This window comes from Dipteris shenzhenensis, chromosome 7 (assembly GCF_047967505.1).
Source record: "Dipteris shenzhenensis isolate YYH24624 ecotype China chromosome 7, Dip_SZ_1.0, whole genome shotgun sequence".
Classification (NCBI taxonomy): domain Eukaryota; kingdom Viridiplantae; phylum Streptophyta; class Polypodiopsida; order Gleicheniales; family Dipteridaceae; genus Dipteris; species Dipteris shenzhenensis.
The window spans coordinates 24,949,952-24,974,892 of NC_141602.1; the positions used below are offsets into that span (position 1 = coordinate 24,949,952).

Sequence of the window (24,941 nt, forward strand, 5' to 3'; positions counted from 1 at the left end):
AACATATATCAGCGCGAAGCTCTCTCTTTAAGGCACATGTCTCTAAGTGCTTAGACCTTGAGTCAGATACTATTGCGAAATGTTATGAGTCTCTGTGTCTGATAGTCTATTTTCATGATAGTTTTTACCCCCTTCCAGTAAACTATCCATATCTCTTCAACCGTCTGTCTGTTTTCAATGAAACTTATATCAGCATGAAGCCATATTAAGGCGTATCTCTTTATGTGCTTGAATCTTTGATATCATGTCTCTACTGAAAGTTATAGGCCTCTGTGTCTAATGACAGTTTGTAGAGTGTTTTGAGCTAAGTGTAAAGGTGTCTATGAAGGACTCCACTCCATGCATTGCTCACACCCTCTTCCTCATGAGACTCCTCTATGTGTGTGTGTCTCTCTCTCTCTCTCTCTATCTTTCCCTCCCTCTGGCACTCACATTCTTACATCCTTAGGGGGCACTGTGCATTCAGCTTTGTTCCTGATTTTGTTTGTCCTCATTCCTTGAAAACAATAATCTCAGTAAAAGTATTGATCAACTCAAGATAACAAGTCCCAAACTACCAATGTCTTATAGCAATCCATTTGTCTTACAACAATATACCAAAATCATTAGCAGAAGTGATAGACAAGAGGCTCAAGGCTTGTAACATTACAATATCTCCATTATCAACATGAGAGCACTCCTCACCTCAAGTGGTTGTTTATATAAAAAATTGTGAAAATCTGAAGAAATGAAATATGTAGCCCTCTCCCTTTTGACATTACTAAATCGCACACGATTTTTGAGGCTATGCACTCTCTCTTCGGCCTCAACAGTGGTGCTCGGAGATTTATCTCCTCCTTGTGGTTCTTGGATATCTATTTTGCAAGAATCTTGATGTTGGTGGAATTAGTTCACTTTGGTATCACAGTTTTGTTTAACAAAACTGGTCAGGATGAACCTTGTTATCCAACGTTCATCCACAAGATCCCTTCTACCTCGATAGGAAGGCCAAGGTCATTGCTTGGATCAAAAATTTTACTAAGGTTACATAGGCATTATTGGTTCGGTGCTATCCTCTATGTGATTTACCTTGGGTAGATTTGGTGCCAAATGAGCGGCAAGCAAGCAGAATGGCAATAGGTGAGTGTTGATTTGTACTGTTGGCACTGGAACATCACCGTAAACACAATTTAGGTCTTTCTTTCTTCACTAAATCTAATTTGTGAGAGGAGTAATTTTTGCCAAAAACTTTGGTTTTCAATGCCCTCTGATTATGTGTAGGACAACTTGCTAAAAATGTATGCAAGAACACAACCTCAAGTGCACTCCATGAATCTTCCCGCTTCATGCAACATGGAGTCATTTCTACTGATGTATGTACGAGCCTTATTGCTTGTCTCTATCACAAGCAAAACACAAGCCTCCATTGGATCAAGAGACACACACACACACACTTTTATCCTATTTGTACCCCCTCACATACACACATACACATTCATGTGTACAAAAAAAATTTACCTCGAAAATCTTTGTGAGACTAGGGAAATTTCTGCGAAACCATAATGTACTTTTTTAGTCCATTTCTAATTATTATGTTTGGAATTACATACATAAGCTAGCCCATGCTTGTTATGACATCTTTTTTATAATATTTTCCTCACGAAAATTTAAATAGTAGATAAGGCTTCTAAATATCTTTTTGTAAGGGATAAAATATAAAACTCATGAATGTCTTCCCCTAGCCCTACAAAAATTATATATACACACACACACACGTGCACATGCTTTTTATCCCACTCATATCCCCTCACACACATACACATGGGTCTATGACACACTAGCCAATCCAATTTTTTATGACATCTTTTAATAAGTCCTAATCTATTTAATGAGCAAAATTTTCTTCCAACGCCTTTTATTAATGTGAGTTGAAATGAATAGGATGTCTTTTCTTCACCTATTACTACTCCCTTCCCCCTTGGCTATTGTTTTGCAATATTATATGCCATGCTATGGATTAATGAATGAACATATAGGTTTTTGATGAGCTAAAGAATAATAAATTTGTATTTAACTCAAAAATTTTTATGGTTAGATCAATAGATGGGAGATGGTGTCATCCTTGGCCTACTATGCTATGCATATGGTGGAAATTTATTGTATAGTAGTGCTACCTATATCTAAAGTGTTGCCCCACCCTTCAAGCCATCAACATCCTCCCCACTCATTGACCCAATACTCACGACTACTTCTCCTCTTCCTACTCTCTCCCTATCACTCATGGCTTCATCTCAAGTGCACCTCTCATGCTTACTCCTTGCAACTCATTCGGCTATGTACCTACTTTTTACGTGAAGTGTATGGTATGCTAGCTGTTCTTGCTCTCTCCCTCAATCAGTGCTGCTACACCACAAACTTGGTCCATACGTCTCCCACCTATCTACAAAACCCCCCTTTATGCATCTTCCTACCTACTTGCAATTTCGTCTGCTTGACGACATGGTTTATGCCACAGTGGTCTCTTCGTCGACCTTCTGGTGTTGCGTACATGCTTATGATCTAGCCGCACTGCTTGTGCTATGTCATGTCCCGAATGAGGGGCTATAGTGCTAGATCTAGCTATTGGTGCACTACCTCACTGGCTGTCAGATCATGCATAGCATTGTTTGCCTACTACGGTAGCTTCATGTGCTTGATTGATGCCTCCTGCCTGCTCTACCGATTCCAAGTCCTCCGATTACCTATGACCACACCTTCAGTCCTCACAATTGCTTGTGCGGTTTTAGGCATCGACTCCGCTCTCCCTGTGCTTTGTAGTTTAGTATGTCCGTTTAGTGTTTCTTGGTTTACTTAGTCTTATATATAATGTTACTTTTTGTGTTAATTCTTTTACTTAGTTTTATAGTTTAGGTTATCTAATGTTCTAACTACGTACGGTTTGTGTGTAATAAGGGTTAGTCTCCCTTTATAGATTAGGTTGACTATTACATTTTCTTGTTTATCGTGGCAATAGCATAGTCATTTAATCAGTTAATTAATAAACATTGTCCTATTTCATTCATAGTAGTAATTAATTGTTCAAACCAACCAGCATAGAGCATAAAGCAAATATATATTTATTCTTGTTCTCTCCAACAATTATTAGCTTGTATTCGCAATGTGTTAGGTAAACATCCGCAAGCATCTCTAACCTTTCTTATTGCTTTCATGATTGATGTAACAACCTGGTTACTATCATGGTCATGCAAACTATCAATCCATACATCACAAAAGATTCGGTATCCATGTACTAATACTCCACACAAGTGTGGTTTTTAGTCCATGTTTGCCCTCCAATGCTAGTGGGATACATCTATATCGTGGCAAAGTTGTATTCTGGTACATGCCATCAATGGTGATGCACATAGACTTATTGACATGTGAAATAGCTTTTTTCTTTTTGTAAATAGTATCTTGCGTTTTCCAATTGTAAGACCATCAAACCTCAAATCCATTTCCCTTGAATCTTCATCTCTATAATCAAATGCTGTGTGGGCTTGAGAATTATTTGATGCCTTATAATATCTTGGAAATGGCAATCTCGTAGACATGTTCATTGATGTCAATTTGTTGCCAATGCCTCTTGAATTTTGTGGTTGAACTCTTTCTCCTTCGTAGCTCAAGATTCTCCCATCTATATTCTCTGGCATGCTACCAACATGACAAGTCTCAGATTCTCTGCCCCCTTTTCCCTGCATTTGAGTGGTAACATCATGACCATTGTGACTAATATCATCAATTCCTGTTATTGCATCACTTATCCCATCAATCTTTGAGTGTATTTTTCTTTGTGGTCCCATCTTATTATTCTCAACACAAGACAAGTCTTCTATATCAGTAAGCATGTTTGAGTCACTTGCAACACAGGACAAGTCTTCTATACCAGTGAGCCTATTCGAGTCACTTGCAACACAGGAAAAGTCTTCTATACCAGTGAGCCTATTCGAGTCACTTGCAACACAAGACAAGTCTTCTATACTAGTGAGTCTACTTGAGTCACTTGCAACACAAGACAAGTCTTCTATACCAATGAGTATATTTGAGTCACTTTCAGCACAAGAAACCTTTTCTGCATCAACATCTATTACAATAATGTCCTCAATACCTGTGAGTATGACACTATGATACTCTTGAGATCACTACTACACCTTCTTATAAATTTGGATCCCATTTGTGTTATAGTCCTTTTCTTCTGATAATATTCTATTGTGTCTTCCATGACATTGAAGGAAACTGTCTTGAGAAAACTTGATTTCAAGAAAGCTAACCCCCATTTACAAGTACTATGAACTTGTAGATGAGACGTAGCATTATGGACATCTAGATGTGAAGTACTATCCATTGCATTTTGAATGACACCTGCACTAGTCAACTTAATTATCTCCACTATACAGAGAAAACTCTGAGCATAGCCCTTAAAGTTGTCAATTGCTAAAACTTCTCTGGAGCAAGATAACATCTCTACTTTTTCCCCCTCAAAATAAGTTTTCTTGATATCTTGAAAGTATGTCTTTGGAACAATCTCGTCTTAGTCCCACAGCATTCTGTGCGCTTGCATATCAAATATGTCACATTGTAAGATATCTCCCAATCTTTCAAAGTCTCCATGTGGATATTTTAAATGCACTTCAGGATTTACAACGTTGGTGATTATCATTACACATGTTCTCTCACCACAATGTTGGAAATGACATACATTCATAGGATCAACACTATGAATTCGTCCAAAAGCCACCACTTCATTCTTCTTATATAACACCACATCCATACCCTCTGTTAGGGTGAATACCTATTTTATGTACAAAAATAGATTAGCAACTCAAAAAAAGACACAATAAATAATCATTGAGCTTATCATTACTTAATAACTTTTATATTAAAACTAGTAGAGAAGGCATTAAACCTGAACCCTACATCATAAACTTTAAACAATTAATACCAAAACATCTTAACCACTGTAAATCCTAAACTTTAAACATTTAATCCCTAAACCCTAAACTTCTAAATACTAAATCCTAAACCCTAAACCCAAAACTCTAAATCCTAAACCCTAAATCCTAAATCCTAAGCCCTAAACACTAAACCCTAACCCTAAAATAAAACCAAAATTTAATGAATTTTTTTGATTTGTGCAACAGGTTGGATATATCCCCCAACCTGTTGCTCAAGCAACAGGTTGGGGTGATATATCCAACATGTTGCACAAATCAAGAAAATTACAAAGATCAAGAATTTTCTTGATTTCTGCAACAGATTGGATATACGGTTGGGGGATATATCCAACCTATTCCAAAAGTCAAGAATTTTCTTGATTTGTGCAATAGGTTGGATTGAGCAACAAGTTGGGGAATATATCCAACTTGTTGCATAAATCAAGAAAATTCTTGACTTGTAGAACAGGTTGGGGGATATATCAACTGGTTGCACAAATCAAGAAAATTCTTGACTTGTAAAACAAGTTGTATATATCCCCCACCCTATTGCTTGAGCAACAGGTTTGGGGATATATCCAATCTATTGCACAAATCAAGAAAATTATTGATTTGTGCAATAGGTTGGATATATTTTCTTGATTTGTGCAACAGATTGGATATATCCCCCAACCTATTGCTCAAGCAACAGGTTGGGGGTGCACCCCCAACCTCATCAACCTGTTGCACAAATCAAGAAAATTCTTGACTTGTAGAACAAGTTGTATATATCCCCCAACCTGTTGCTTAAGCAACAGGTTGGGGGATATATCTAATCTGTTGCACAAATCAAGAAAATTATTGATTTGTGCAACAGGTTGGATATATCCCCCAACCTATTGCTCAATCCAACCTGTTGCACAAATTAAGAAAATTCTTGACTTGTAGAACAAGTTGGATATACCCCCCAACAGGATATATCCGCCAACCTGTTGCTCAAGCAACAGGTTGGGGTGATATATCCAACATGTTGCACAAATCAAGAAAGTTACAAAAATCAAGAATTTTCTTGATTTGTGCAATAGATTGGATATACGGTTGGGGGATATATCCAACCTATTCCACAAGTCAAGAATTTTCTTGATTTGTGCAATAGGTTGGATTGAGCAACAAGTTGGGGGATATATCCAACCTATTGCACAAATCAATAAAATTCTTGACTTGTGGAACAGGTTGGGGGATATATCAACCTGTTGCACAAATCAAGAAAATTCTTGACTTGTAGAACAAGTTGTATATATCCCCCAATTTGTTGCTTGAGCAACAAGTTGGGGGATGTATCCAATCTGTTGCACAAATCAAGAAAATTATTGATTTGTGCAATAGGTTGGATATATTTTCTTGATTTGTGCAACAGATTGGATATATCCCCCAACCTATTGCTCAAGCAACAGGTTGGGGTGCACCCCCAACCTCATCAACGTGTTGCACAAATCAAGAAAATTCTTGACTTGTAGAACAAGTTGTATATATCCCCCAACCTGTTGCTTAAGCAACAGGTTGGGGGATATATCTAATCTGTTGCACAAATCAAGAAAATTATTGATTTGTGCAACAGGTTGGATATATCCCCCAACCTATTGCTCAATCGAACTTGTTGCATAAATTAAGAAAATTCTGGACTTGTAGAACAAGTTGGATATATATCCCAACCTGTTGCTCAAGCAACACGTTGGGGGATATATCCAACATATTGCACAACTCAAAAAAATTCATTAAATTTTGGTTGTATTTTAGGGTTAGGGTTTAGGGCATAGGGTTTAAAATTTAGGGTTTAGGGTTAGGGTTTAACAGGTTGGGAGATATATCCAACCTATTGCAAACATAAAAAAAAATCATTAAATTTTGGATGTATTTTAGGGTTAGGGTTTAGGGTTTAGGATTTAAGGTTTAGGGTTAGGGTCTAGGGTTTAGGATTTAGGATTTAGGTTTTAGGATTTAGAGTTTAGGGTTTAGGATTTATTATTTAGGAGTTTAGGGTTTAGGAATTAAATGTTTAAAGTTTAAGATTTACGGTGGTTAAGATGTTTTGGTATTAATTGTTTAAAATTTATCCAACCAATCGTATATCCAATCTGTTGCACAAATCAAGAAAATTCTTAATTTGTGCAATTTTTTTGATTTGTGCAACAGGTTGGATATATCCAATACTAGGTACGATCCTTTACAAATGCTTTACTTTAAGTAATTATAAGTCTACCTAGTTAAAGTATCCTACTTATTAGGGATAAGCACATAGGCTAAAAGCACACCGATTCATATTTTCTTACATTCATGCTGCATGGTGTATCAAAAGAAATGAAGAAGTATGTGATAAGAAATATGTATTCCATATCATGGATTGATACCATGGATATTTGGTGGTTGCTATAGTAGAAAAATGATATGGATTCAATGATACTGTAGTTTTGTACAAAGCCTTAAACAAACTTTAAGGATTTTGCAAAGTATTACATATTATAACAAAGATAAGCAAGTATGCTAAACCTCTTCCAAATTCTATGGTTTTAAATACCTACCTTACAAATACATTATCTAATTCTTCATTCTTCGACTAACAAGTATTATACACATGGAAGAAAAGCATACATGCTAAAAGTACTTGTGTAAATTTTAATATTTCCTTATTTTTTAAATTAATTCAATTCTTTGATTGAATACCTTTTTAAAATTTAAAGGATATTAGTATATAATATACATAATTTTAAATGTTATTAATGTATAATATTAATAATTTATATATTTATTTAAATTTATACAATAATTACATTATATTTATATTAGTTTTTAAGTTAATAATGTATATTTTTATTAAAACTAAAATTTAATATCTAATTAATAATAGGAAGAATATTATAGAGGATTTTCATATAAGAACTACATTACAAATACATTCACTAATTCTTCATTGTTTTAAGCATAAGTATTATATAAAGCACATATGCTAGAAGATTTCCCATTCAAAAATATTTTCATTATCATATTTTTCTAATTAATGTATTTATATATTTTTATTTATATAATATTTATATTAAATTATAGATTAACAATATATATTTTTAGCAAAATTATATTTTAATATTAGTTAATAAAAGCTTATTATATTATGGAGCAAATATATTATAAATGGATTTTTTATATTAATAAAGTGTCGTGAGAAGAGTTTTTGGAGAGATTTATGGTTAATTTTTATTTTGAAGTTCTTGCGTACGCAATAGGTAGAGAGGTTTGAGTGGTTTTGATGTTGAGAGAAAATTTTGTAATAGATTTTTTTCTAATTTATTTTCTTTGAAAAATTATTGCATGCCCAATAGGCTGAGAGAGTTTGAGGTTGAGAGAAATTTGTGACAATAGGTTGTGAGAGTTTAAATTAAAGAGGAAAATTTGTGGGAAAAAAGATTTAATGCAAAAGATGGTTTTTTAAAGTTGTTGCGTACGCGACAAGTTTTTGAGAAAAGAATCGGATTTGAAACAAAAATTAAATTTATAAAAACTTGATTCTTAGAAGTTCTTGCATACATAATAAATTGGAAATGAACTCACCTCTTGCAACATTTTGAAAATTTTGAGAATCCTGCAACAAGTTGATGAGAGGAGAGAAGCGTGGAGTGTGAAAGAATGAACTTTGAATGAAAGAGAAAATGAAGTACGTTCTACTTATACTGAACTAAGAAAAATTGACGTGACATGTTATTAAAACTAGAGTACATTAAAAAAAGAGGACTGCATGTTGTTAAAAGAGACAAAAAGTAAGATTTTAAAAAATCAAATTAGAAAAAAAACTAGAGTACATTTAAAAAACTACAGTACATTAAAAAAAAAGCATGACACATTTGTACAAGAAGTAGATCATATAACTCAAAGCTATATGGTGTTAACAAACACCTTCCATTAGCTCAGTCTAGAAGATGTCATCTTTGTCTCTTACAGTTACTTTAGAAAACACATAAGTCTTGGGAATTAAATTTCATAGTTACTTTAAATTTCTATGGAATTAAATTTCCATCACTTGACTATTAAGTCATTAGAGAGAGCATATGTCCTCGAAAGTGCCTACTATGGCATTGGCTTCATGAAAACAAGCAGACTTTAAACTTGCAGGCCATGCATAACTAGGGCTGGCATCGCAAATCTCCTCATAGACTCTCCTCACAACTTGTTTCGAATCTTCCACTGACTTGTAAGCATTCAACAACAAGTATCTACACAATGCATTGCAAAAGCTGAAGAACTACTCTCACTAATGGGACTTCACAGAGGCAATGTGAAGCTTAAGTAGGACAAGAAACAATCAAGAAAGACACAAAATCTTCCTGCTAAAGTGTCCGTGGGTGGAGGAAAGGCAAGGAGGTTCTTGTCCAACCACAATGTTGATAAAGAAAAACATACATTGGCTCAAAGGACCCTAGGTTGGGAGTACTAGAAATTTTTGTGTAAGTGCACCACAAATCAAGCTTCACATCAGCGAGTTGCAACTTTGAGAGCAAAATTGTGGACAAAGCTTGATGCCCTTATAAATTTGCTTAGACAAGGTCAAACAGATGAGCTTTATTATGAGAGATTCAAGACAACATTGGGAGAATTCATATCATTGATGGTAGAAGAATGGGGGGAGTCACATATTACACATTACATGGTAATCCTCCTTAGGTTGAAATTTTGTGCTTTAAACTTGAGTCAGTTTATGTTTCTAATACAATGTTTTTCTTTACAGCATATTCTTTATGGGGCAAAATAGTCCAGTCAATCCTGATCAACTACCCCTCCCTCCTCTATGGGATCCTGGCCTGGAGCATCTAGACCAACAAGGGGAGCAAGAAAGGAAAAGAGAGGAGATGGAGAGATTACAGGGGCCACAATAAGAGGAAGTATTTGGCGGGCTCGCAGATATAATGAACCTTAGCCCCAATCCTCCAACCAAGTAGACTGCATGGAAGAGCACCATCAACCCTCTGTGTCTCGAGATTATCAGATATGAGGAGCCTCTAGTATGAGTTGAGCAAGAGCCTTAGCCTGCTGTCTCACAGCCTCGTGAAAAGGAAAAGAGACCAAGGACAAAGCAGACCCCTAGGCATGAGAGGCCACCTTGAATAACCCACCAGACACAGGAAGAGGAGTCTGAAGAGGTGGTTGTAAGGGAGGAGAGACAAAAGAAGTTCAAAGTGGACAAGCAGCCATGGAGCCATGTCCAAAGGCCAGTGAAGGGTCCCCCAAAGATTAAGAGGCACAAAAAATTAGGTGTGAATGCACTTCAGGAGACCTGCAAGTTCCAAACCACTATGGACAATCTCATTCCCCGTGCACCCTCTAAGAAAACAATACAACGTCTGTGCTCAACAAATAATAGGAGCTCGTATGCAAGAGAGAAAAGCAGATAGTATGGAGAATCAAAATTTTGATTACTATAAAACTGATACAATAGATGGTGCTGCCTCCCAGCTGTGCGCTCTTGTGTGAGAAGCCTCGATGGCATGCTAGAAACAGTAGAGGATGGAGGCTGGATGCTAAGGAATCAAGGTTGCTATAGCCAGTGACGATGATGGGCTTCACAGACTTGCTCTTGTATAGCCACCAGTCATAGTCGGTTAGACCCAATTGGGAGACCGACCTAGTCCACCCAAAATGGCTGACTAGAGGTCTGTCCCAAAATGGGCCACCGACCACATGATAGAACTATGGCAAAGAATAGAGCAACTAGCCTACGGTCATCGTTCGGCCTAGAGTCATCCGGGATCATCTAGGGCTCCAAACGCGGGCCCCACAACTCAAGAGTAGGCTACTCCGGGAAATGCTCCATCTACCCTCAGTGCGATCAGTCATGGGATGCCTTCCCACACTTGCATGTAGCCTGGTTGGCAGTGTGCCAAATCTATCTAAAGCCATCTAGCCATCAGGCCACACATGGCCCCCATCTGGTGTCCAAACTAGGACCTACTGGATAATCGAGCTACTCAAATGCCTTCTCCTCATATGGGGGGCTTACAAGTAGAGTTAGCTAGTTCTCACATAGTTACACGACAGTGGAGAATTGATATATAACACCCCCCCTCAATGTCAAACTTACTTTTTTGGCCCAATGCTAAGTCGATGAAGATGCCTCTCCAGCAAGTCTCTTCTAAGAGCCTTCGTGAAGATGTCCGTAGCATTCTCTGTAGTTGGACAGTACACCAAGTCGACCTCTCCATCCATGATGAGCTCGCATACAAAGTGATATTGAATCTCAATGTGTTTTGTGCGAGTGTGGAACACAGGGTTCTTTGCAATTGCCATGCAACTCTAATTGTCACATGATAACTATGTAGGCTTGTTCTGCACTACTGCACCCATGTCCCCTAAAATCCTCCTCAACCACACTGCCTCACAAGAAGCAAAACATGTTGATTTGTACTTAGCCTCAGTAGAAGAAAGAGCAACTGTAGGTTGCTTCTTGCTGACCCATGACACATCTCCAGATCCAAGAGAAATAGAACACAAGGCTGCGAGAACTAGTTCTCAGGAAGCAATTGCACGTATGCAGGAAAGCGTGCTACATCAGACCATCACACCACAGTTGCAAGCACGGCTTCCCTTTCGCAACACAGCCAGAATATGAACCCATCCTCGACCCTCTGACGCAACGTTGGTTGTATTACCGGCCGGGACATGAGCATCGAAACGTCGTCCCTTACCACCCTTCCGTGTTACTATTGTGGGGTGCACACATGAACATACAGCGGATGACAAACTCTTCAATCTCTCACTACCTCCTCAAGTACGCGATGAAATCAGAACCAATGGGCAAATTGAACATCCGTTCAGAAGACGCCTCGCGTTTGGGGTTGCAACGTCTCGACGAAGTAAAGCTGAAACTCATTGCCACAAGGCTCCTATCAAAACCAACCTCTCCAACAGAGGCCGCGCTAAACTGCATGCAGATACCAACAATCACAAGGAGCGAGACCGTTCACTATGTCGACTCCTCGCCACCATCTCTAAGACAACGCATCATCTCGCGAAACAACAACGTCACCCTGCACCCGGTCGACATATACTGCGGGAGACCGAGTGTCATCGAGGATAGCACCTATGATTCCCATAGGCAATATGTGATCCGAAAGCCCAAGGAAACGCAACGTGGAACGGTCGGTCTTGACCTCTTAGGCAACAAGATCGCAAAATGTGAGCAAGTAGTTAGATTCACGAACTACCACCCTGGACATCAACTAGAGGGGTACTTCTACAACGTGCTCTTGCGAAAACTCAGCTTTAGGAATGAAATGGAGCTCATATCATGTGCCAACACAGCTGGATCCTACTTTGTCGAATGCCAAATGCACGGCCTCATATTGAGCAACGAGGACCTCCAGATGTATATGACCGAATACACACAAAGGAACTTGCTAGCGACTGACCACATGGACCAGTTGATCAATATGATATTACAAAAGGTTGCGATCATCCGAGACTGCCCGATGGAAGCGCCTAACATCGACCAGCAAACTGTTGAAGGGCCAACACGCACGAGGATGTTGGAAAAAATGGCCGAGTTTCGCACCGTCGCCAATGCCACATTGACAGTAGAACAACAAAGAGTCTTCGAAAGCCTAGCTTCAACAAGCTCGGGGCTGCACGTTGTCTGTGGAACACCAGGTAGCGGCAAAAGCTTCTTGATACGGTACTATGTTTCGCATCTGGTAGCGCAAAACAAAATGGGAATACTCTGTGCATCAACAGGGGCGGCTGCGATGCGGCTGAGCGGGATTGCAACCACTGTACACTACCAATTCAAGATCCCTATGCGCAGCAGTCAGTACCCACTGAACATCTATGAGACGGATGAGCGACACCTCACAATCAAGGAAGCCAACACGATCATCATTGACGAGATGTCCATGCTAACAAGGATGACTTTTGATCTCGTGGTAAGACAAATCGTCAATGTGACTAATGGCACATTGCATGAGCCATTCAGACACAAAATGCTCATAATTTTTGGTGACCTGGCGCAATTACGGCCAATCTGCAAACACCGCGAGGATCTCTGCGAGCCATGCCACATCACGTCCTCCGCGCACTGGGTTCAAGCGAAAATGTACCACATGCAATTCTCGGTGCGACATGCACGAGACATGCCATTCCTGGCATTCTTGCATACCATAAGACTCAGGACGCCCACAACTGATGAGATTTTCGATTGTTTGGGCAGTGCATTATCGACAAGGAAGGTGCATGCCACTTCATCGATGCCGAAACAACCATCATTTGCACACACAGAATCGATGTCGCTACCTTCAACGATGAGCTTGTGGAGAAATTCAACACTCTCGAGATGATTGTGCATGTTCAAATACACAGTAACGCCGCGAGCGAACCAGCTCTCAAAGAATGGTTGGAGGACAAAAGCTTCAACATGATAGGAAAAATTTGCGTGGGGGCAAAGGCAATGATAACGGAAAACATCGACCTCGCAATAGGTGCCGCAAATGGAGCAATGTGCAAAATCAACAGCACCAATGCAACTAGCAGGGGAGAAATCAACAGTATCACTGTCGTCATGGACACAACAGTAGCCGTGCTCACATTACGATGCTCGAAGCATCAGCGAAAGGCAATAAATGGAAAATGGTTCCACAAGTCCACATTTCCACTAACCCTAGCATACACTATCACGGGACACAAATCCCAAGGCGCAACCATATCCAACAAAGCGCTGCTCATATTTCGAGGAGTGTTTGCCCCTGGCCTAGCATACGTGATGTTGTCCAAAGTGACTGAGAGAACGAGGCTGCACATACTACATTGCCCACATCCAGACATATTCAGACCAATTCCACGAGAGTTCTCACAGCCGACAACACAACCACGCGCATAAAGGTATTCACTACCAGAGATTGAAAAAGGCAGAGACAAGTCATGAATATGTTACGTCAAACATGCGTGCAAGATGGTTTTAATATCTTGTCTGTTGTTGAGAACAGGTGCAGAGAATCAGAAAGCTCGGGACATTGCACCATAAGACATGGACGTAGACAAGGTAAATTCCACCAGCATGAAAGAATCTTTTATTCTTGAAGATTTAAAAAGACGGCTCATTTGAAAAGACGGTATTATAAGTCGTACCTGCAAGCAGCTATTTGAGCTATATAAAAGCAACGCGAAGGCAACAAAACCTCCACCAGCAAAGAGGAGGTTCTTCCTAACCACAAAGCAATTCCGGCTAGCAAACAATGCAGGAGAACGTCCGGGAGCTTACATCAACGGCTTCAATACGTATGCGGAACTACGCGACTTCATTGACAACTGCAATAGGCGTTTGCCAGCTAAAAGAGAGCCAGGAGGCTTGAGATTCGCAAATGGTACGTAATGCTTCCGAAAATTAAAAAAAACCGCAACAATTAAGAAAAAGAATTAACGAGTTGCAAGAACAATAAACTCATCATGGATTGCACTTCTCCTGCAGGACTCCTCAAAGAGATCCTTGTCGAGCTTAACATTGAGTTCGATGAGACCGATAGGATGATGGAAAGTTTGGAGGGGCAGAAGCTACTAGACACGAAGACGAAAGGGATCACAGCGTATGCGTGCGAGCTGCTGCATTACGGGTACAACGTATCCTTGGAGTTGCTGAGGGACACAACGCGCGATCAAGGAACGGCTATACTCGAATAATTCATGGAACAATTTGGAGGGACGCACGACGCGACGCACCCGGTGACAACAATGGAGAAGCTTACGTATATTTTCGATAGGGACTTATACGAGGAGCGCTTTAGTATTGGAAACGATCCTTTCACACCAACAAAGAAAAACCAGGGCAAGTAAATAAATGCATTCTATTATGGACCTCAAACGAAAAAAAAAAGACCGAAAACCTCGATGACTAACGTAATTGTCAATGTTTATGCACGTACAACATTGAAAGACGCGAGCCTCGAGATGAAGGAGGAGCCTCCACTAAAGCGCCCGCGCAAGGGAATCGTGCGAGCCTCGTCGTCTACTGCATCATGTGCAAGCCCAACAACAAAAAATACATAGGGAGGACGACGGACTTGCCGCGGAGGATCAAACAGCACAATAAAAAACCACCGGCGAAAATGAAAGAGGACTTGCAGCGTTACAAGCCCTTCAAAGAAAATTTCGAAATCAAAGTTTTGGAAACAACAGACACTGTAGACAAAGCACGAAGTTTAGAGCAGTACTACATAAGGAGCCACAACACAGTAGGTCCATTAGGTTACAACACGCTCGAGGGCCATCCGACTAGAGCGCGGAAGTACTATTTTCTAAAGCGTAGGAACATAATTTGACCCAAAAAATAAACATTTGTGCCTTCGAAAAAAGGGATCCAATGAAGTTGCAAATGGTGCTGGAACTTTTGTCGTACATGCAATGCAGCTTTGGGTTTGGATTATTCCTGTCACAGTTGCATGCTTCTGTCTCAATTTGGTTTTGATTTATTATTTATACATTTTTGAAATACATCTCCCCGTCGTTCGCTCGAAGTGGAATGACAATAGATTTGCTTACAGTGCAAAGAATAGGAATTTGTCTTCCTCCGAAAAAAAGAAAAACTACGTTTTACTGTCGACATGAACAACATCAAGTACAAGCAGGACTGGATGATAACGAAATCTCTAGAAAAGGTTGCATGCAATTGAACATCAATCTTCTGCATCATTTCTGACAACGTGACTCATGTGAACCTCAACAAGATAGCAAAAGAGAGAAGTATTCATCAAGAGCCCAGCTGGCCAAGCAATCTAGTTCCCTTGCAAGACCAAATCGTCACTAAGGTCTTCCCCATAGGACAGGCCAAAAATACCCACAATCCATACGCCCCTTGTGATTCTAGAGTCTTGAGAGCAAGCAGAACACAAATCAACAACGCCTTCCCGTGGCTACGACATTGTCTTTGTGCTAACTATGGAATCAAAATCAGCTACATGATCAATAAGTTCCTCGACGCAGTGGAAGGCTTATTACCACGAGCATGGTCGGCGCTGGGCTGGAACACATGATAGACGGTCGGTGCCGTCCTCGCCGGTGCTTGCACACTTGTCGCTGCTGGTTGGACGAAGGTCTACTCGTCTCACTCTACGCGGTTACGTACTCTACCTTTGTGACGCGCACTCTGCAAAAGGAAGAATTGTCGAGTCGGACATGACATGTATTCTGTAGCTGTCCATCAGCCCAATCTCTGGAGGCTATAAATTCTACAAATGAACTTCGACATATGCATCCCATTTCAGTGTAAACTTTTGAGGTAAGAGTTTCAAATAAATAGCGATCATCCATGGCTGCGAAGCACACGAATCTCCTTGCATGTGTGGTGCTATTAGTGTTGGTCGTCGCAATGTCGAGGCGGGCGGATGCTGGTAGGGGACCGGGAGGTCCGGGAGGCTCCGGAGGTCACGGCCCAGGAGGTGGCGGAGGAGATCCGGGAGGTCACGGCCCAGGAGGTCCAGGGGGTCCGGGAGGTCACGGCCCAGGGGGTCCAGGAGGTCCGGGAGGTCACGGCCCAGGAGGTCCAGGGGGACGTGGAGGGCAGGGTCCTGGACGCGGCGGAGGTGGAGGACCTGGGGGACATGGAGGTGAACTTCTTGGAGGACCTCGAGGCCCGGGACCTAAAGGACCAGGAGGACGAGGCGGCAAGGGCCATGGAGGTCCGGGGCACGGGCACCCTTGAGCTATACAAAAACGGTGCGTCGTCTTTGCTCTACTTGCAGCGCAGCAGCCTGCAAGCTTACAGCAGCTTATGCTGGGTAATTTGCAATCTCCTTAACGTTTTGTCGTTGTTGTTCTTGACAGCTTGATGTGTAGAGCTGGTGATGGACGGTCCAATGCTGCGTCATGCAAAGAGACGAATGCTCAACCTTCCAGAATACAGACTATCAGTTCTTTCAGAATACAGACTATCAGTTACATAAGAGTAGCCGCATTAGTAGCTACTCTGCTGTTTATCAGTCCGACTAACGTTCCTTATCAGCACCAGTTTCAAACTTTCAGTCTCCTTATAATCAAACCTTCCTAGTCGTTGAATGTTGTGTGCCTTTCCTTCATTGCAATATTATTACGGTATGTATATACGTCGATCATGCGTTAGTTAATGTAATGACGGACGCTTTGGAAAGCTAGTTCTCAGTCTTGTTATTTTTCTGTTCTAGATGTGTCATGGATTGCATCCATCCCATCAGTCAATAACATATGAAAGCCGGAGCTAGGGCAAGCATGCTGTTGCAATACATTGTTTTCTATCATGCATCTTTTGTAATACGTTTCGTGTTTACATTATCTCATTAAAAAAGATAAGAATTTGGCTCTACGGCACCTCCAAAGTTTCATAGATCTTTTCCTTGGACTCGTATGGTAGTTAGGAACTTGGAAGCAAGAAAGAGACCAGAAATTACGTGTCGTTCATTTCCAATTTCCTACCTTTTTTGGAAGGTGGCCTATCCTATTGCAAACTATCAACCTACACGAGTGCACCAAGTTCATTTGTTGACGTGGATGAGGACATGGACTACCAAATGATACATTATATGTTTATCTTCTACTCCTCCAACACCTACCATTCTCCTCTACCTTTCCTCCTCCACCTCCAATTCTACCTTGCAGCTTCTCTACCATGATCAGGTTACCATCCACACCACTGCCATCACATCACCTTCCAAGCTCTCACTATGACCACTCCTAGTGTCACCAACATGACTACCACTACCACCATCACCTATATTGTCACCATCAACACCATCACCTCCACCTTCTCCACTATCTCTAGTGCCACTCCTACTCGTAGCACCAACATCTCCTCATCCTTATCCTCCTTCTCCCACTTTTTCATTGTGTCTTTCTATTCCTTAATAGCGGAAGTGAGAGAGGGAGAGAGGGAGAGGAGTGAGGATGGTGTAAATTGCAACATACCTGCATATGGTCTAGACATTATTGAATATAGGACACTCTGTGTAGTGTGACCATATCTGTGCTTGTATGGTGTGTCACTAGTGTGCCACCTATGTGGTAGGTGTGCGACGTATGAGGTAGGTGTGGCTAGATTCTCTAGCATGACCTCATCTATGAGGTGGTGAGAGGCCTTGCCCAGCCTTTATATGTGGCATGTATCTTTCACTATCTATCTATCTATCATCTATCGCATCACTTTGTGCTTTGGTATCAGAGCTCGATTTGATGAGCTAAAGGCTGTGGAGGTGCTGTGGTGTTGATGCAGTCTGTGCGAGAATGAAGGGATTGACATTCCTACTTGAGTGTATGCTATTGTTTTTGCTTGAAGACTAGCTGGAGATATAATATTTAATCGAGTTCTTCTTTTGTTAGCTCACCCAAGCCTTAGGAGCTATGCTGATTATATCAACGAGTCTCAGTGATACTCAAGTGTGACTTTGGATTGCGGGCAAAACTTCCAAATAACTCTAAGCAGCCATCAAGCTTCGGAAGGAGCCATGAAAATCCGCACTTAGTCAATCTTGTAAGCAGCGAGAGTTTCACTACAAGTTTGCTACTCCATGAAGGACACTAGTAACATGCTCACGTATTAGCACCAAGTCTTCTATGTAAGCAGTTCAGCAATCGTTTCTACGCATGGGAGAGCAGCAAGATGGCCTTGAGAAGCCTACTGGATGTGGCTTACAGCAGAAAGGTGAGTTGTTTTTGCGACTGCTCCAGGCTACTTACTTTTGAGATTATAAGTGACAAGTTTCTTCTCAATGCTGTTATTTTGATGACTTGCAATAGTGGGCATAAAAGGTCTAAATCTACTGGAAGCTGCATAGCTAGGCAACTTGAGCTCCGCCTGGAGAAGATGCATCACGATCTTCTTGAGCGCAGTCATGTCTAATCTCTCGTTAGTGTGGTCTTGGACTGAGATTGAGATGCTGCTCAACCTTTCCTATCTGTGAAAACTGTAGTTACTCAACCTTGCATGTAACTTGAAGGCTTTTGATCTGCGTCCTTCTTCCTTCTCATACTGCTTGTTGAGTTCAATATGTCAGCATACGGCCTAGAAGGATTTTGTTAAGGAGACCTGAGACTTGAAGGAAAGCACACACAGATTTATACCTTCAAAATATGTAGTTTCCATTTCAACTGTTGTTGCTGAAGTTGCCTTGATCTGAAGCTGATACATTGTTCTTAAAATCAAAGATCTGCTTTGATTTTGTGGGTAGATTTTGGAATCCTCTTGGTTTACATATTGTTGGAGTGTCCTCATTTTCAAAGTCTTGCTGTGATTGCTCTACGCAGCTGCGCCTATGGCTGTCATCGACATATCCTTTGAGTACATTCATGCCGAGAGCTTCATCTACACTTCATTCGGACGGCGGAATGTGCATACCTTTGTATGTAGCAGTTGTGCGGAGGACATCTCTCACTCGACAGAGAATTATTTTTTCTACCATGGGTTCTCTACCCTTGCTATGCATAAATGAATCTTTATGTGTTTTGAGTAAATAAGGTACTCTTCCATGAATAGTCCATCCTAAAATGATATGTTTTCTTTTCTAGTCACTTGAGTATGCTTGATGTCCATATACTAGGTAGTTCTAGTGACACCATCGACTTGTAAACCAAGATTCCTAGGAGTGAGTGATAGGTTGGGGCCATGAGTGTTGCCACATGATGGTGGGCAAGCCTTGGAGCATCCCATGTACTACTGCCGAGGGTGAGGTCATCAATTTATGGGGGGGTGTTAGAACAAATTGATTATGGGCTTAGCATATCGTCTAGAAATTATTGAATGTAGGACAGTGTGTGTAGTGTGACCATATGTGTGCTTGTATGGTGCATCACTAGTGTGCCACCTATGAGGTAGGTGTGGCTAGATTCTCTAGCATGACTTCATTTGTGAGGTGGTGAGAGCCCTTGCCCAGCCTTTATATGTGGCATGTATCTTTCACTATCTATCTATCATCTATCGCATCACGTTGTCCTTCATCTATTGTCTCCATCATGTGATTCTCAATTCACTTCCTTCTCATCATGATTTAGACAATACCTATAGGGCATTAGGAGCAAACCCTCACCCTAACCCTAAGTATAAATCCATGTTTATGTTCAATACAACATAGTGTATAGGTAGCTATATCGTGTGCACTCCTCTCTCTCTCTCCCTCTCACTTCCGTTATCATTCTTCCCCCCTCTCATTAGCAATAGTACCACATCCCCCTCCTGCACTACACTATAGAGTCAAAGCATGATTTGCTATTGTCAATCATGAAACCATTTTGAACATGCATCACATCACACTCGTCTGGAAGATTTCAAATTCAAGGGCAAGCTTGCATTCTCATCTAGTTCTTTTTTAGAATATAATGTGAGAGCACATATATTCAACCTGCTTCATGATTTTACTAGTTGTCATCTGTCTTGGTAGTTAGTAGTCGCACGCATCCTCGTTCATGTTCTAAATGCAAACACATGGAATCATACAAGTCTCCACTTGGGGAAGTAGCAAGCTAAGGGTGTCCACTTTTTTTTCACTCCCCAATCCTTAGGAGGTGGAAAAACAAGCTTTTTAGCACACAAAAATGCAAATCTCACCTACTTCCCTATGGATCTAGTCTTTGAAGTCTTCTGACACAACATCACACTTGCTATTGTGCACACAATCGTATAGTCTGATCGAAAATTCGATGCACACACAAAAAATTTCTTTGTGTCACACGGCATGGTTCTAGGGTGGTCACACGTTTGTCACGAATAGAGAGTGTCATATTAAATTCTAAATTTCTCACTCATTTTAGATTAAATGTTATTGAAACTTTGTAAGTGGTCTCTTTGCATTATGTAGAGCTTAACTTGATTTATTAGTAATTTTTTGAATGATTTATCTAATTATAAATAATTATTTATAATAAATAAAGTCATAAAATATATGCATTTTAGCAGCACACCACATTTTTTTAGTATTTTGAATAATTAAGCAAATCCAATTCAGTGGAAGGTTAGTAGGCACATAAAGGTGTGTGGTTGAATCATCAAATCCCAAATCCAACGGTTAGATTTAGGAAGATTGAAGTTTAATTTTTACTTTTACTCCTTAGAGGATCAACAAAGAATATTAAAAATAAATCTAGTAATTCTCAAACATGACCAAACATTTCAAAAATGTCAATATTTTTAGTCCTCTGCATGATGAATAAGAGGAAAAAATTTTGGTTAAATTTGAGTAAGGGAAACATACGATATGGCCTCCAACAGTTAAATCTCCCTTTTGTGGGGGAAAAAGGGCCACCCAAGCCTAATACCAAGACAAGGTAGGCTTGGTATTAGGCTTGGTGAGGTAGGCTAGGAGCATCACCAACCCTAGTGGCAAGCCTTTGGAGTCTGCATGCTGCCCATGTGGAAGGCTGAGTCATCAAAACCATGCCACGTTGTTAGACCACGTGGTGCCATCTCATCAAGGAGATGTGACATCACTCCTTGCCATGTCACCTTACATTGCCACACGTGCTGCCACATGTGCCACCTCATCATTCCACATCATGAGCCATGTGATCACACAATGCCACCTTGGCATACCTCCTCAACCTTGCCACGTCACCAATCCCTCCTTCTCAATTTGCCATGTCAATCTACCACCTCATGAATGCCAACTCATCATGACACATCACCTTTCAATGTCATGGAAGAGACTATATTACCACATCATGACCATGCATGGTGCCACATTAGCCAGATGTATACACATGACGATGTGCGAGGCATATAATACCTCGATCGAGGTATATGACTTGCATGAGGCATACAATACCTCGATCGAGGTATATGACCGAGGACACCTAGGGATACCTCGATCGAGGTTTATACATGCATAATGCATTGAATACCTCAATCGAGGTATATGGTCTGATCGAGGTATATGATCTGGGCTCTGGGCATAGCAGACCTCGATCGAGGTATTTGAAGGTACAAAACTTAGCCAATTAGTATCAATCTTAGCACCAAAACTTAGCCAATTAGTTTCAATCTTAGCACCTCTCCACCAATAATAATGAAGAGCAATCTAGTGGATGAGTTGAGGCTCTCTATGAGACACCACATTTTGGTTCATTTCACCCATTCTTAGCCATTCTTGCCTCCTCATCGCTTTGTCACACTTTCCATCCTACTTTCATTGAGAATGGGTTCTCAAAGCCATAGAGCTAGTAGACGTGAAAGATGTAGGAACCCCCCCCCAAATCTCATTGACGAGGAGCGCAAGCGGAAGGCTCGTGAGCGCAAGAGAGCCTCTAGAGCTCGAGCTCGCGCTGCCACCACTGATCTACCTCCAGCTCTACCTCTACATCCCACCTCCACCCCCACCTCCACCCCCACCCCCACCTCCATTGTCCCCCCATCCTCATCCGCTCCCCTACCTCTAGCCTCCGCCCTTCCCCTAGCCACCTACATTTTGGCCTCCACCTCTACCTCTTCCCCCTCCACCCTCCCCCCTCCCCCTCCCCCTCCCCCTCCCCCTCCCCCCGCTCTGCTTGGCGCCTCCCTTCCCCCGTCCACCCTACCATCTCCCATTGATCCCCTTGCCCCACCTTGCAGCAGCAGTGTTGCTCACGACGTGACTTGCCGAAGTCTACTATCCATCGTCGTACTAGCAAGATTGTGCCGTCTTTTTTTTGTGACCTCACGCCAGCTTCGCAGTCTTCTCTTCTCACATCCCTGATTGATCACCCTGACTTGGTAGAGTGTAGGAGGCTTGCTCGTCTTGGTGCATGTAGAGATAGGGTTGTATCTAGCGAGGTCCTTAGCAGTGTTCGACGTTCCTATGCTTCTATTAAGCATAGGAACTCCAGTGATGCCTTGGTAGCACGTCGTGCTATTGTGGCTACCATTAGTAGACCTCATGTGATAGGCCATGTGCGTACCGCTTCACGTCTTCTTCAGATTGCACCGCGCACATTGCGAGCAGGCATCATTAGGAGGCAGAGTCTAGAGGATAGTGAGACTGATGCTCTTTGGGCTTCGAGTGGTCATGCACCTTGCAGCGATCGATTGTTGGATGAGTCCACTAGGTCCTTCATACAATAGTTTTGGGAGGAGCATTGCAGAGCATCCTCGGTGTTCAAGAAGGCATTGCGGAAGAGGGTGTCACGCGGTGTGTACATTGAGCATGGTGCATGTTTTTTGGAGTGTACCCAGATTGAGTTGTACACTTAGTTTGTAGAGGTGCACCCGGAGTTCAAGATTGGGCAGAGGTCATTTGAGCGATGCAGGCCATGGTTTGTGCGATGCTCTCAGGAGCATGACACATGCTGTTGTCGCTACCATGTGGATTTTGGATTGATGTATGACGTATTCCGTTCCCTTGATGGTCATAGGGGAGTGGTTCCTACTAGCCCTCGTGACTTCATTCATTCCATATTGTGTACACGAGATGGTGATGCTTTATTCCACTCCCTTGATTGTGTGGAAGGCACGTGTACTTTGTGTGGTGACTTTACTAGAGTGCCACGAGTTGCACTAGATACTTGTGATGTGCAGATGGTTCGTTGGCAGCAGTATGAGTACTGTACCTTGACATTAGATGGTGGTGCATAGTCGAGGAGGTTGAAGCTTGTGGGGAAGGAGACACCACGTGTTGTATTCATTGACAGTTTTCGAGGGAAGTTGTACCGCTACATACGCCACTCGCACACTGCGAAATGGGAGGATCGTCAGTTCCATGCATGTTTGAGGACATTTCCTACAGGGGTGGTTGTCTCAGTGGTGGACTTTGCGGAGAATTACACCTTTGCACCACAACATGAGATCCAATCGGAGTATTATTTCTCCGAACAGGTGACGTGTGATTGAGTATTGATTTTTTCCCCGCCTCATTATATTGAATTATTTCAATAGTCATATTTTTTTCAATGCCATATTGCAGGTTGCTATATTTGTGCACATTAGGTATCGTCATGCACAGGCTCATGTGGATGGCATTGATAGCACCATGGACTCACGCGTCATTGTGCGAGAGTATCACTTCTACATTAGTGATGATCGATCGCATGATGCCCATTTTGTGCAGCATTGCTTCACTTTGCATGATAGTTTCTTGAGGGATCATGGTGTCACATGGCAGCGGCACTGGATCTGGTCAGACGGTTGCGGTGGTCAATTCAAATCCGCTAGACAGTTTTATTGGTTCTGCAGATGGCACCGTGAGACAGGCATTCCGATTACATGGAGCTACTTCGAGACAGGGCATGGTAAGGCAGAGCACGATGGTGCAGGTGCTTGCGTGAAGCGTGCTTTGCGTCGATACCAGTTGCGTCACAGTGCCGATCGCTTCAAGGATGCACATGATGTGGTGTGGTGGTGCAAGGAAATCCCTCTCAAGAACTCAAAAATGTACCTCACATAGGAACTCAAGAAGAGAGGAACATTAAAATGAATATATCTAAAGTTCTAGAAATCAAAAGCATGAGCTCTTTATTTTCAAATCGAAGATGGAGAAAGCTCTACGAGATGAAATCTCAAAGAGAAAAAGATACCTCAAAGGGAGGCCTTGTTGACTTGATGAAGCAAGAGTTGCATTCTCTCTCATGAAAACTCTCACATAAAGAACCTCAACTCTAATACCATGATAATGCAAGTGGGATAGACTAACTATACACTATGTTGTATTGAAGATAATCATGAATATATACATGAGAACCCCTTAGGGTTACAGTTAGTGTTTCCCCCTAATGCCCTATCTAAATGGTGAAATCTACACCATCCTCTTGATGAACTACATGATCCTTCCTCTTCCACTTTTTCAAGTATAGGAGGTGTTTTAGGGGCTCTATTGAAGGTTTGATAATTTGGATGGATAGTAATTGCTAGTATAGACTATTGCTAAAATCATGCACCAAATGTGCCTCCCCGAGGCATTGTTTCTCAATAACTAGGTCTAGGTATTCACCTTGTCCTATAGAGGTTGGAGGTTTTCTATAATTCAACATCTCCCTAGTACCATCCAGTCTCTTAGGTAGTTGGAT

The 24,941-nt window shown here is 41.4% G+C and overlaps 1 protein-coding gene across 2 annotated transcripts; it reads left to right on the forward strand.

Moving 5' to 3' along the window:
- The first annotated feature begins 16,216 nt into the window (after positions 1–16,216).
- LOC147900135 (uncharacterized) lies at positions 16,217–16,850 on the forward strand. Of its 2 annotated transcripts, XM_087377546.1 has the most exons (3): positions 16,217–16,426; positions 16,457–16,667; positions 16,776–16,850. In XM_087377546.1, exons 1-3 carry the CDS (start codon positions 16,337–16,339, stop codon positions 16,778–16,780), a joined length of 306 nt encoding a protein of 101 aa, XP_087233672.1. In that variant the 5' UTR covers positions 16,217–16,336; the 3' UTR covers positions 16,781–16,850. The 2 variants fall into 2 exon arrangements, with proteins under 2 accessions (XP_087233672.1, XP_087233671.1); XM_087377545.1 differs by having other exon boundaries at positions 16,217–16,667.
- Positions 16,851–24,941: the final 8,091 nt, after the last annotated feature.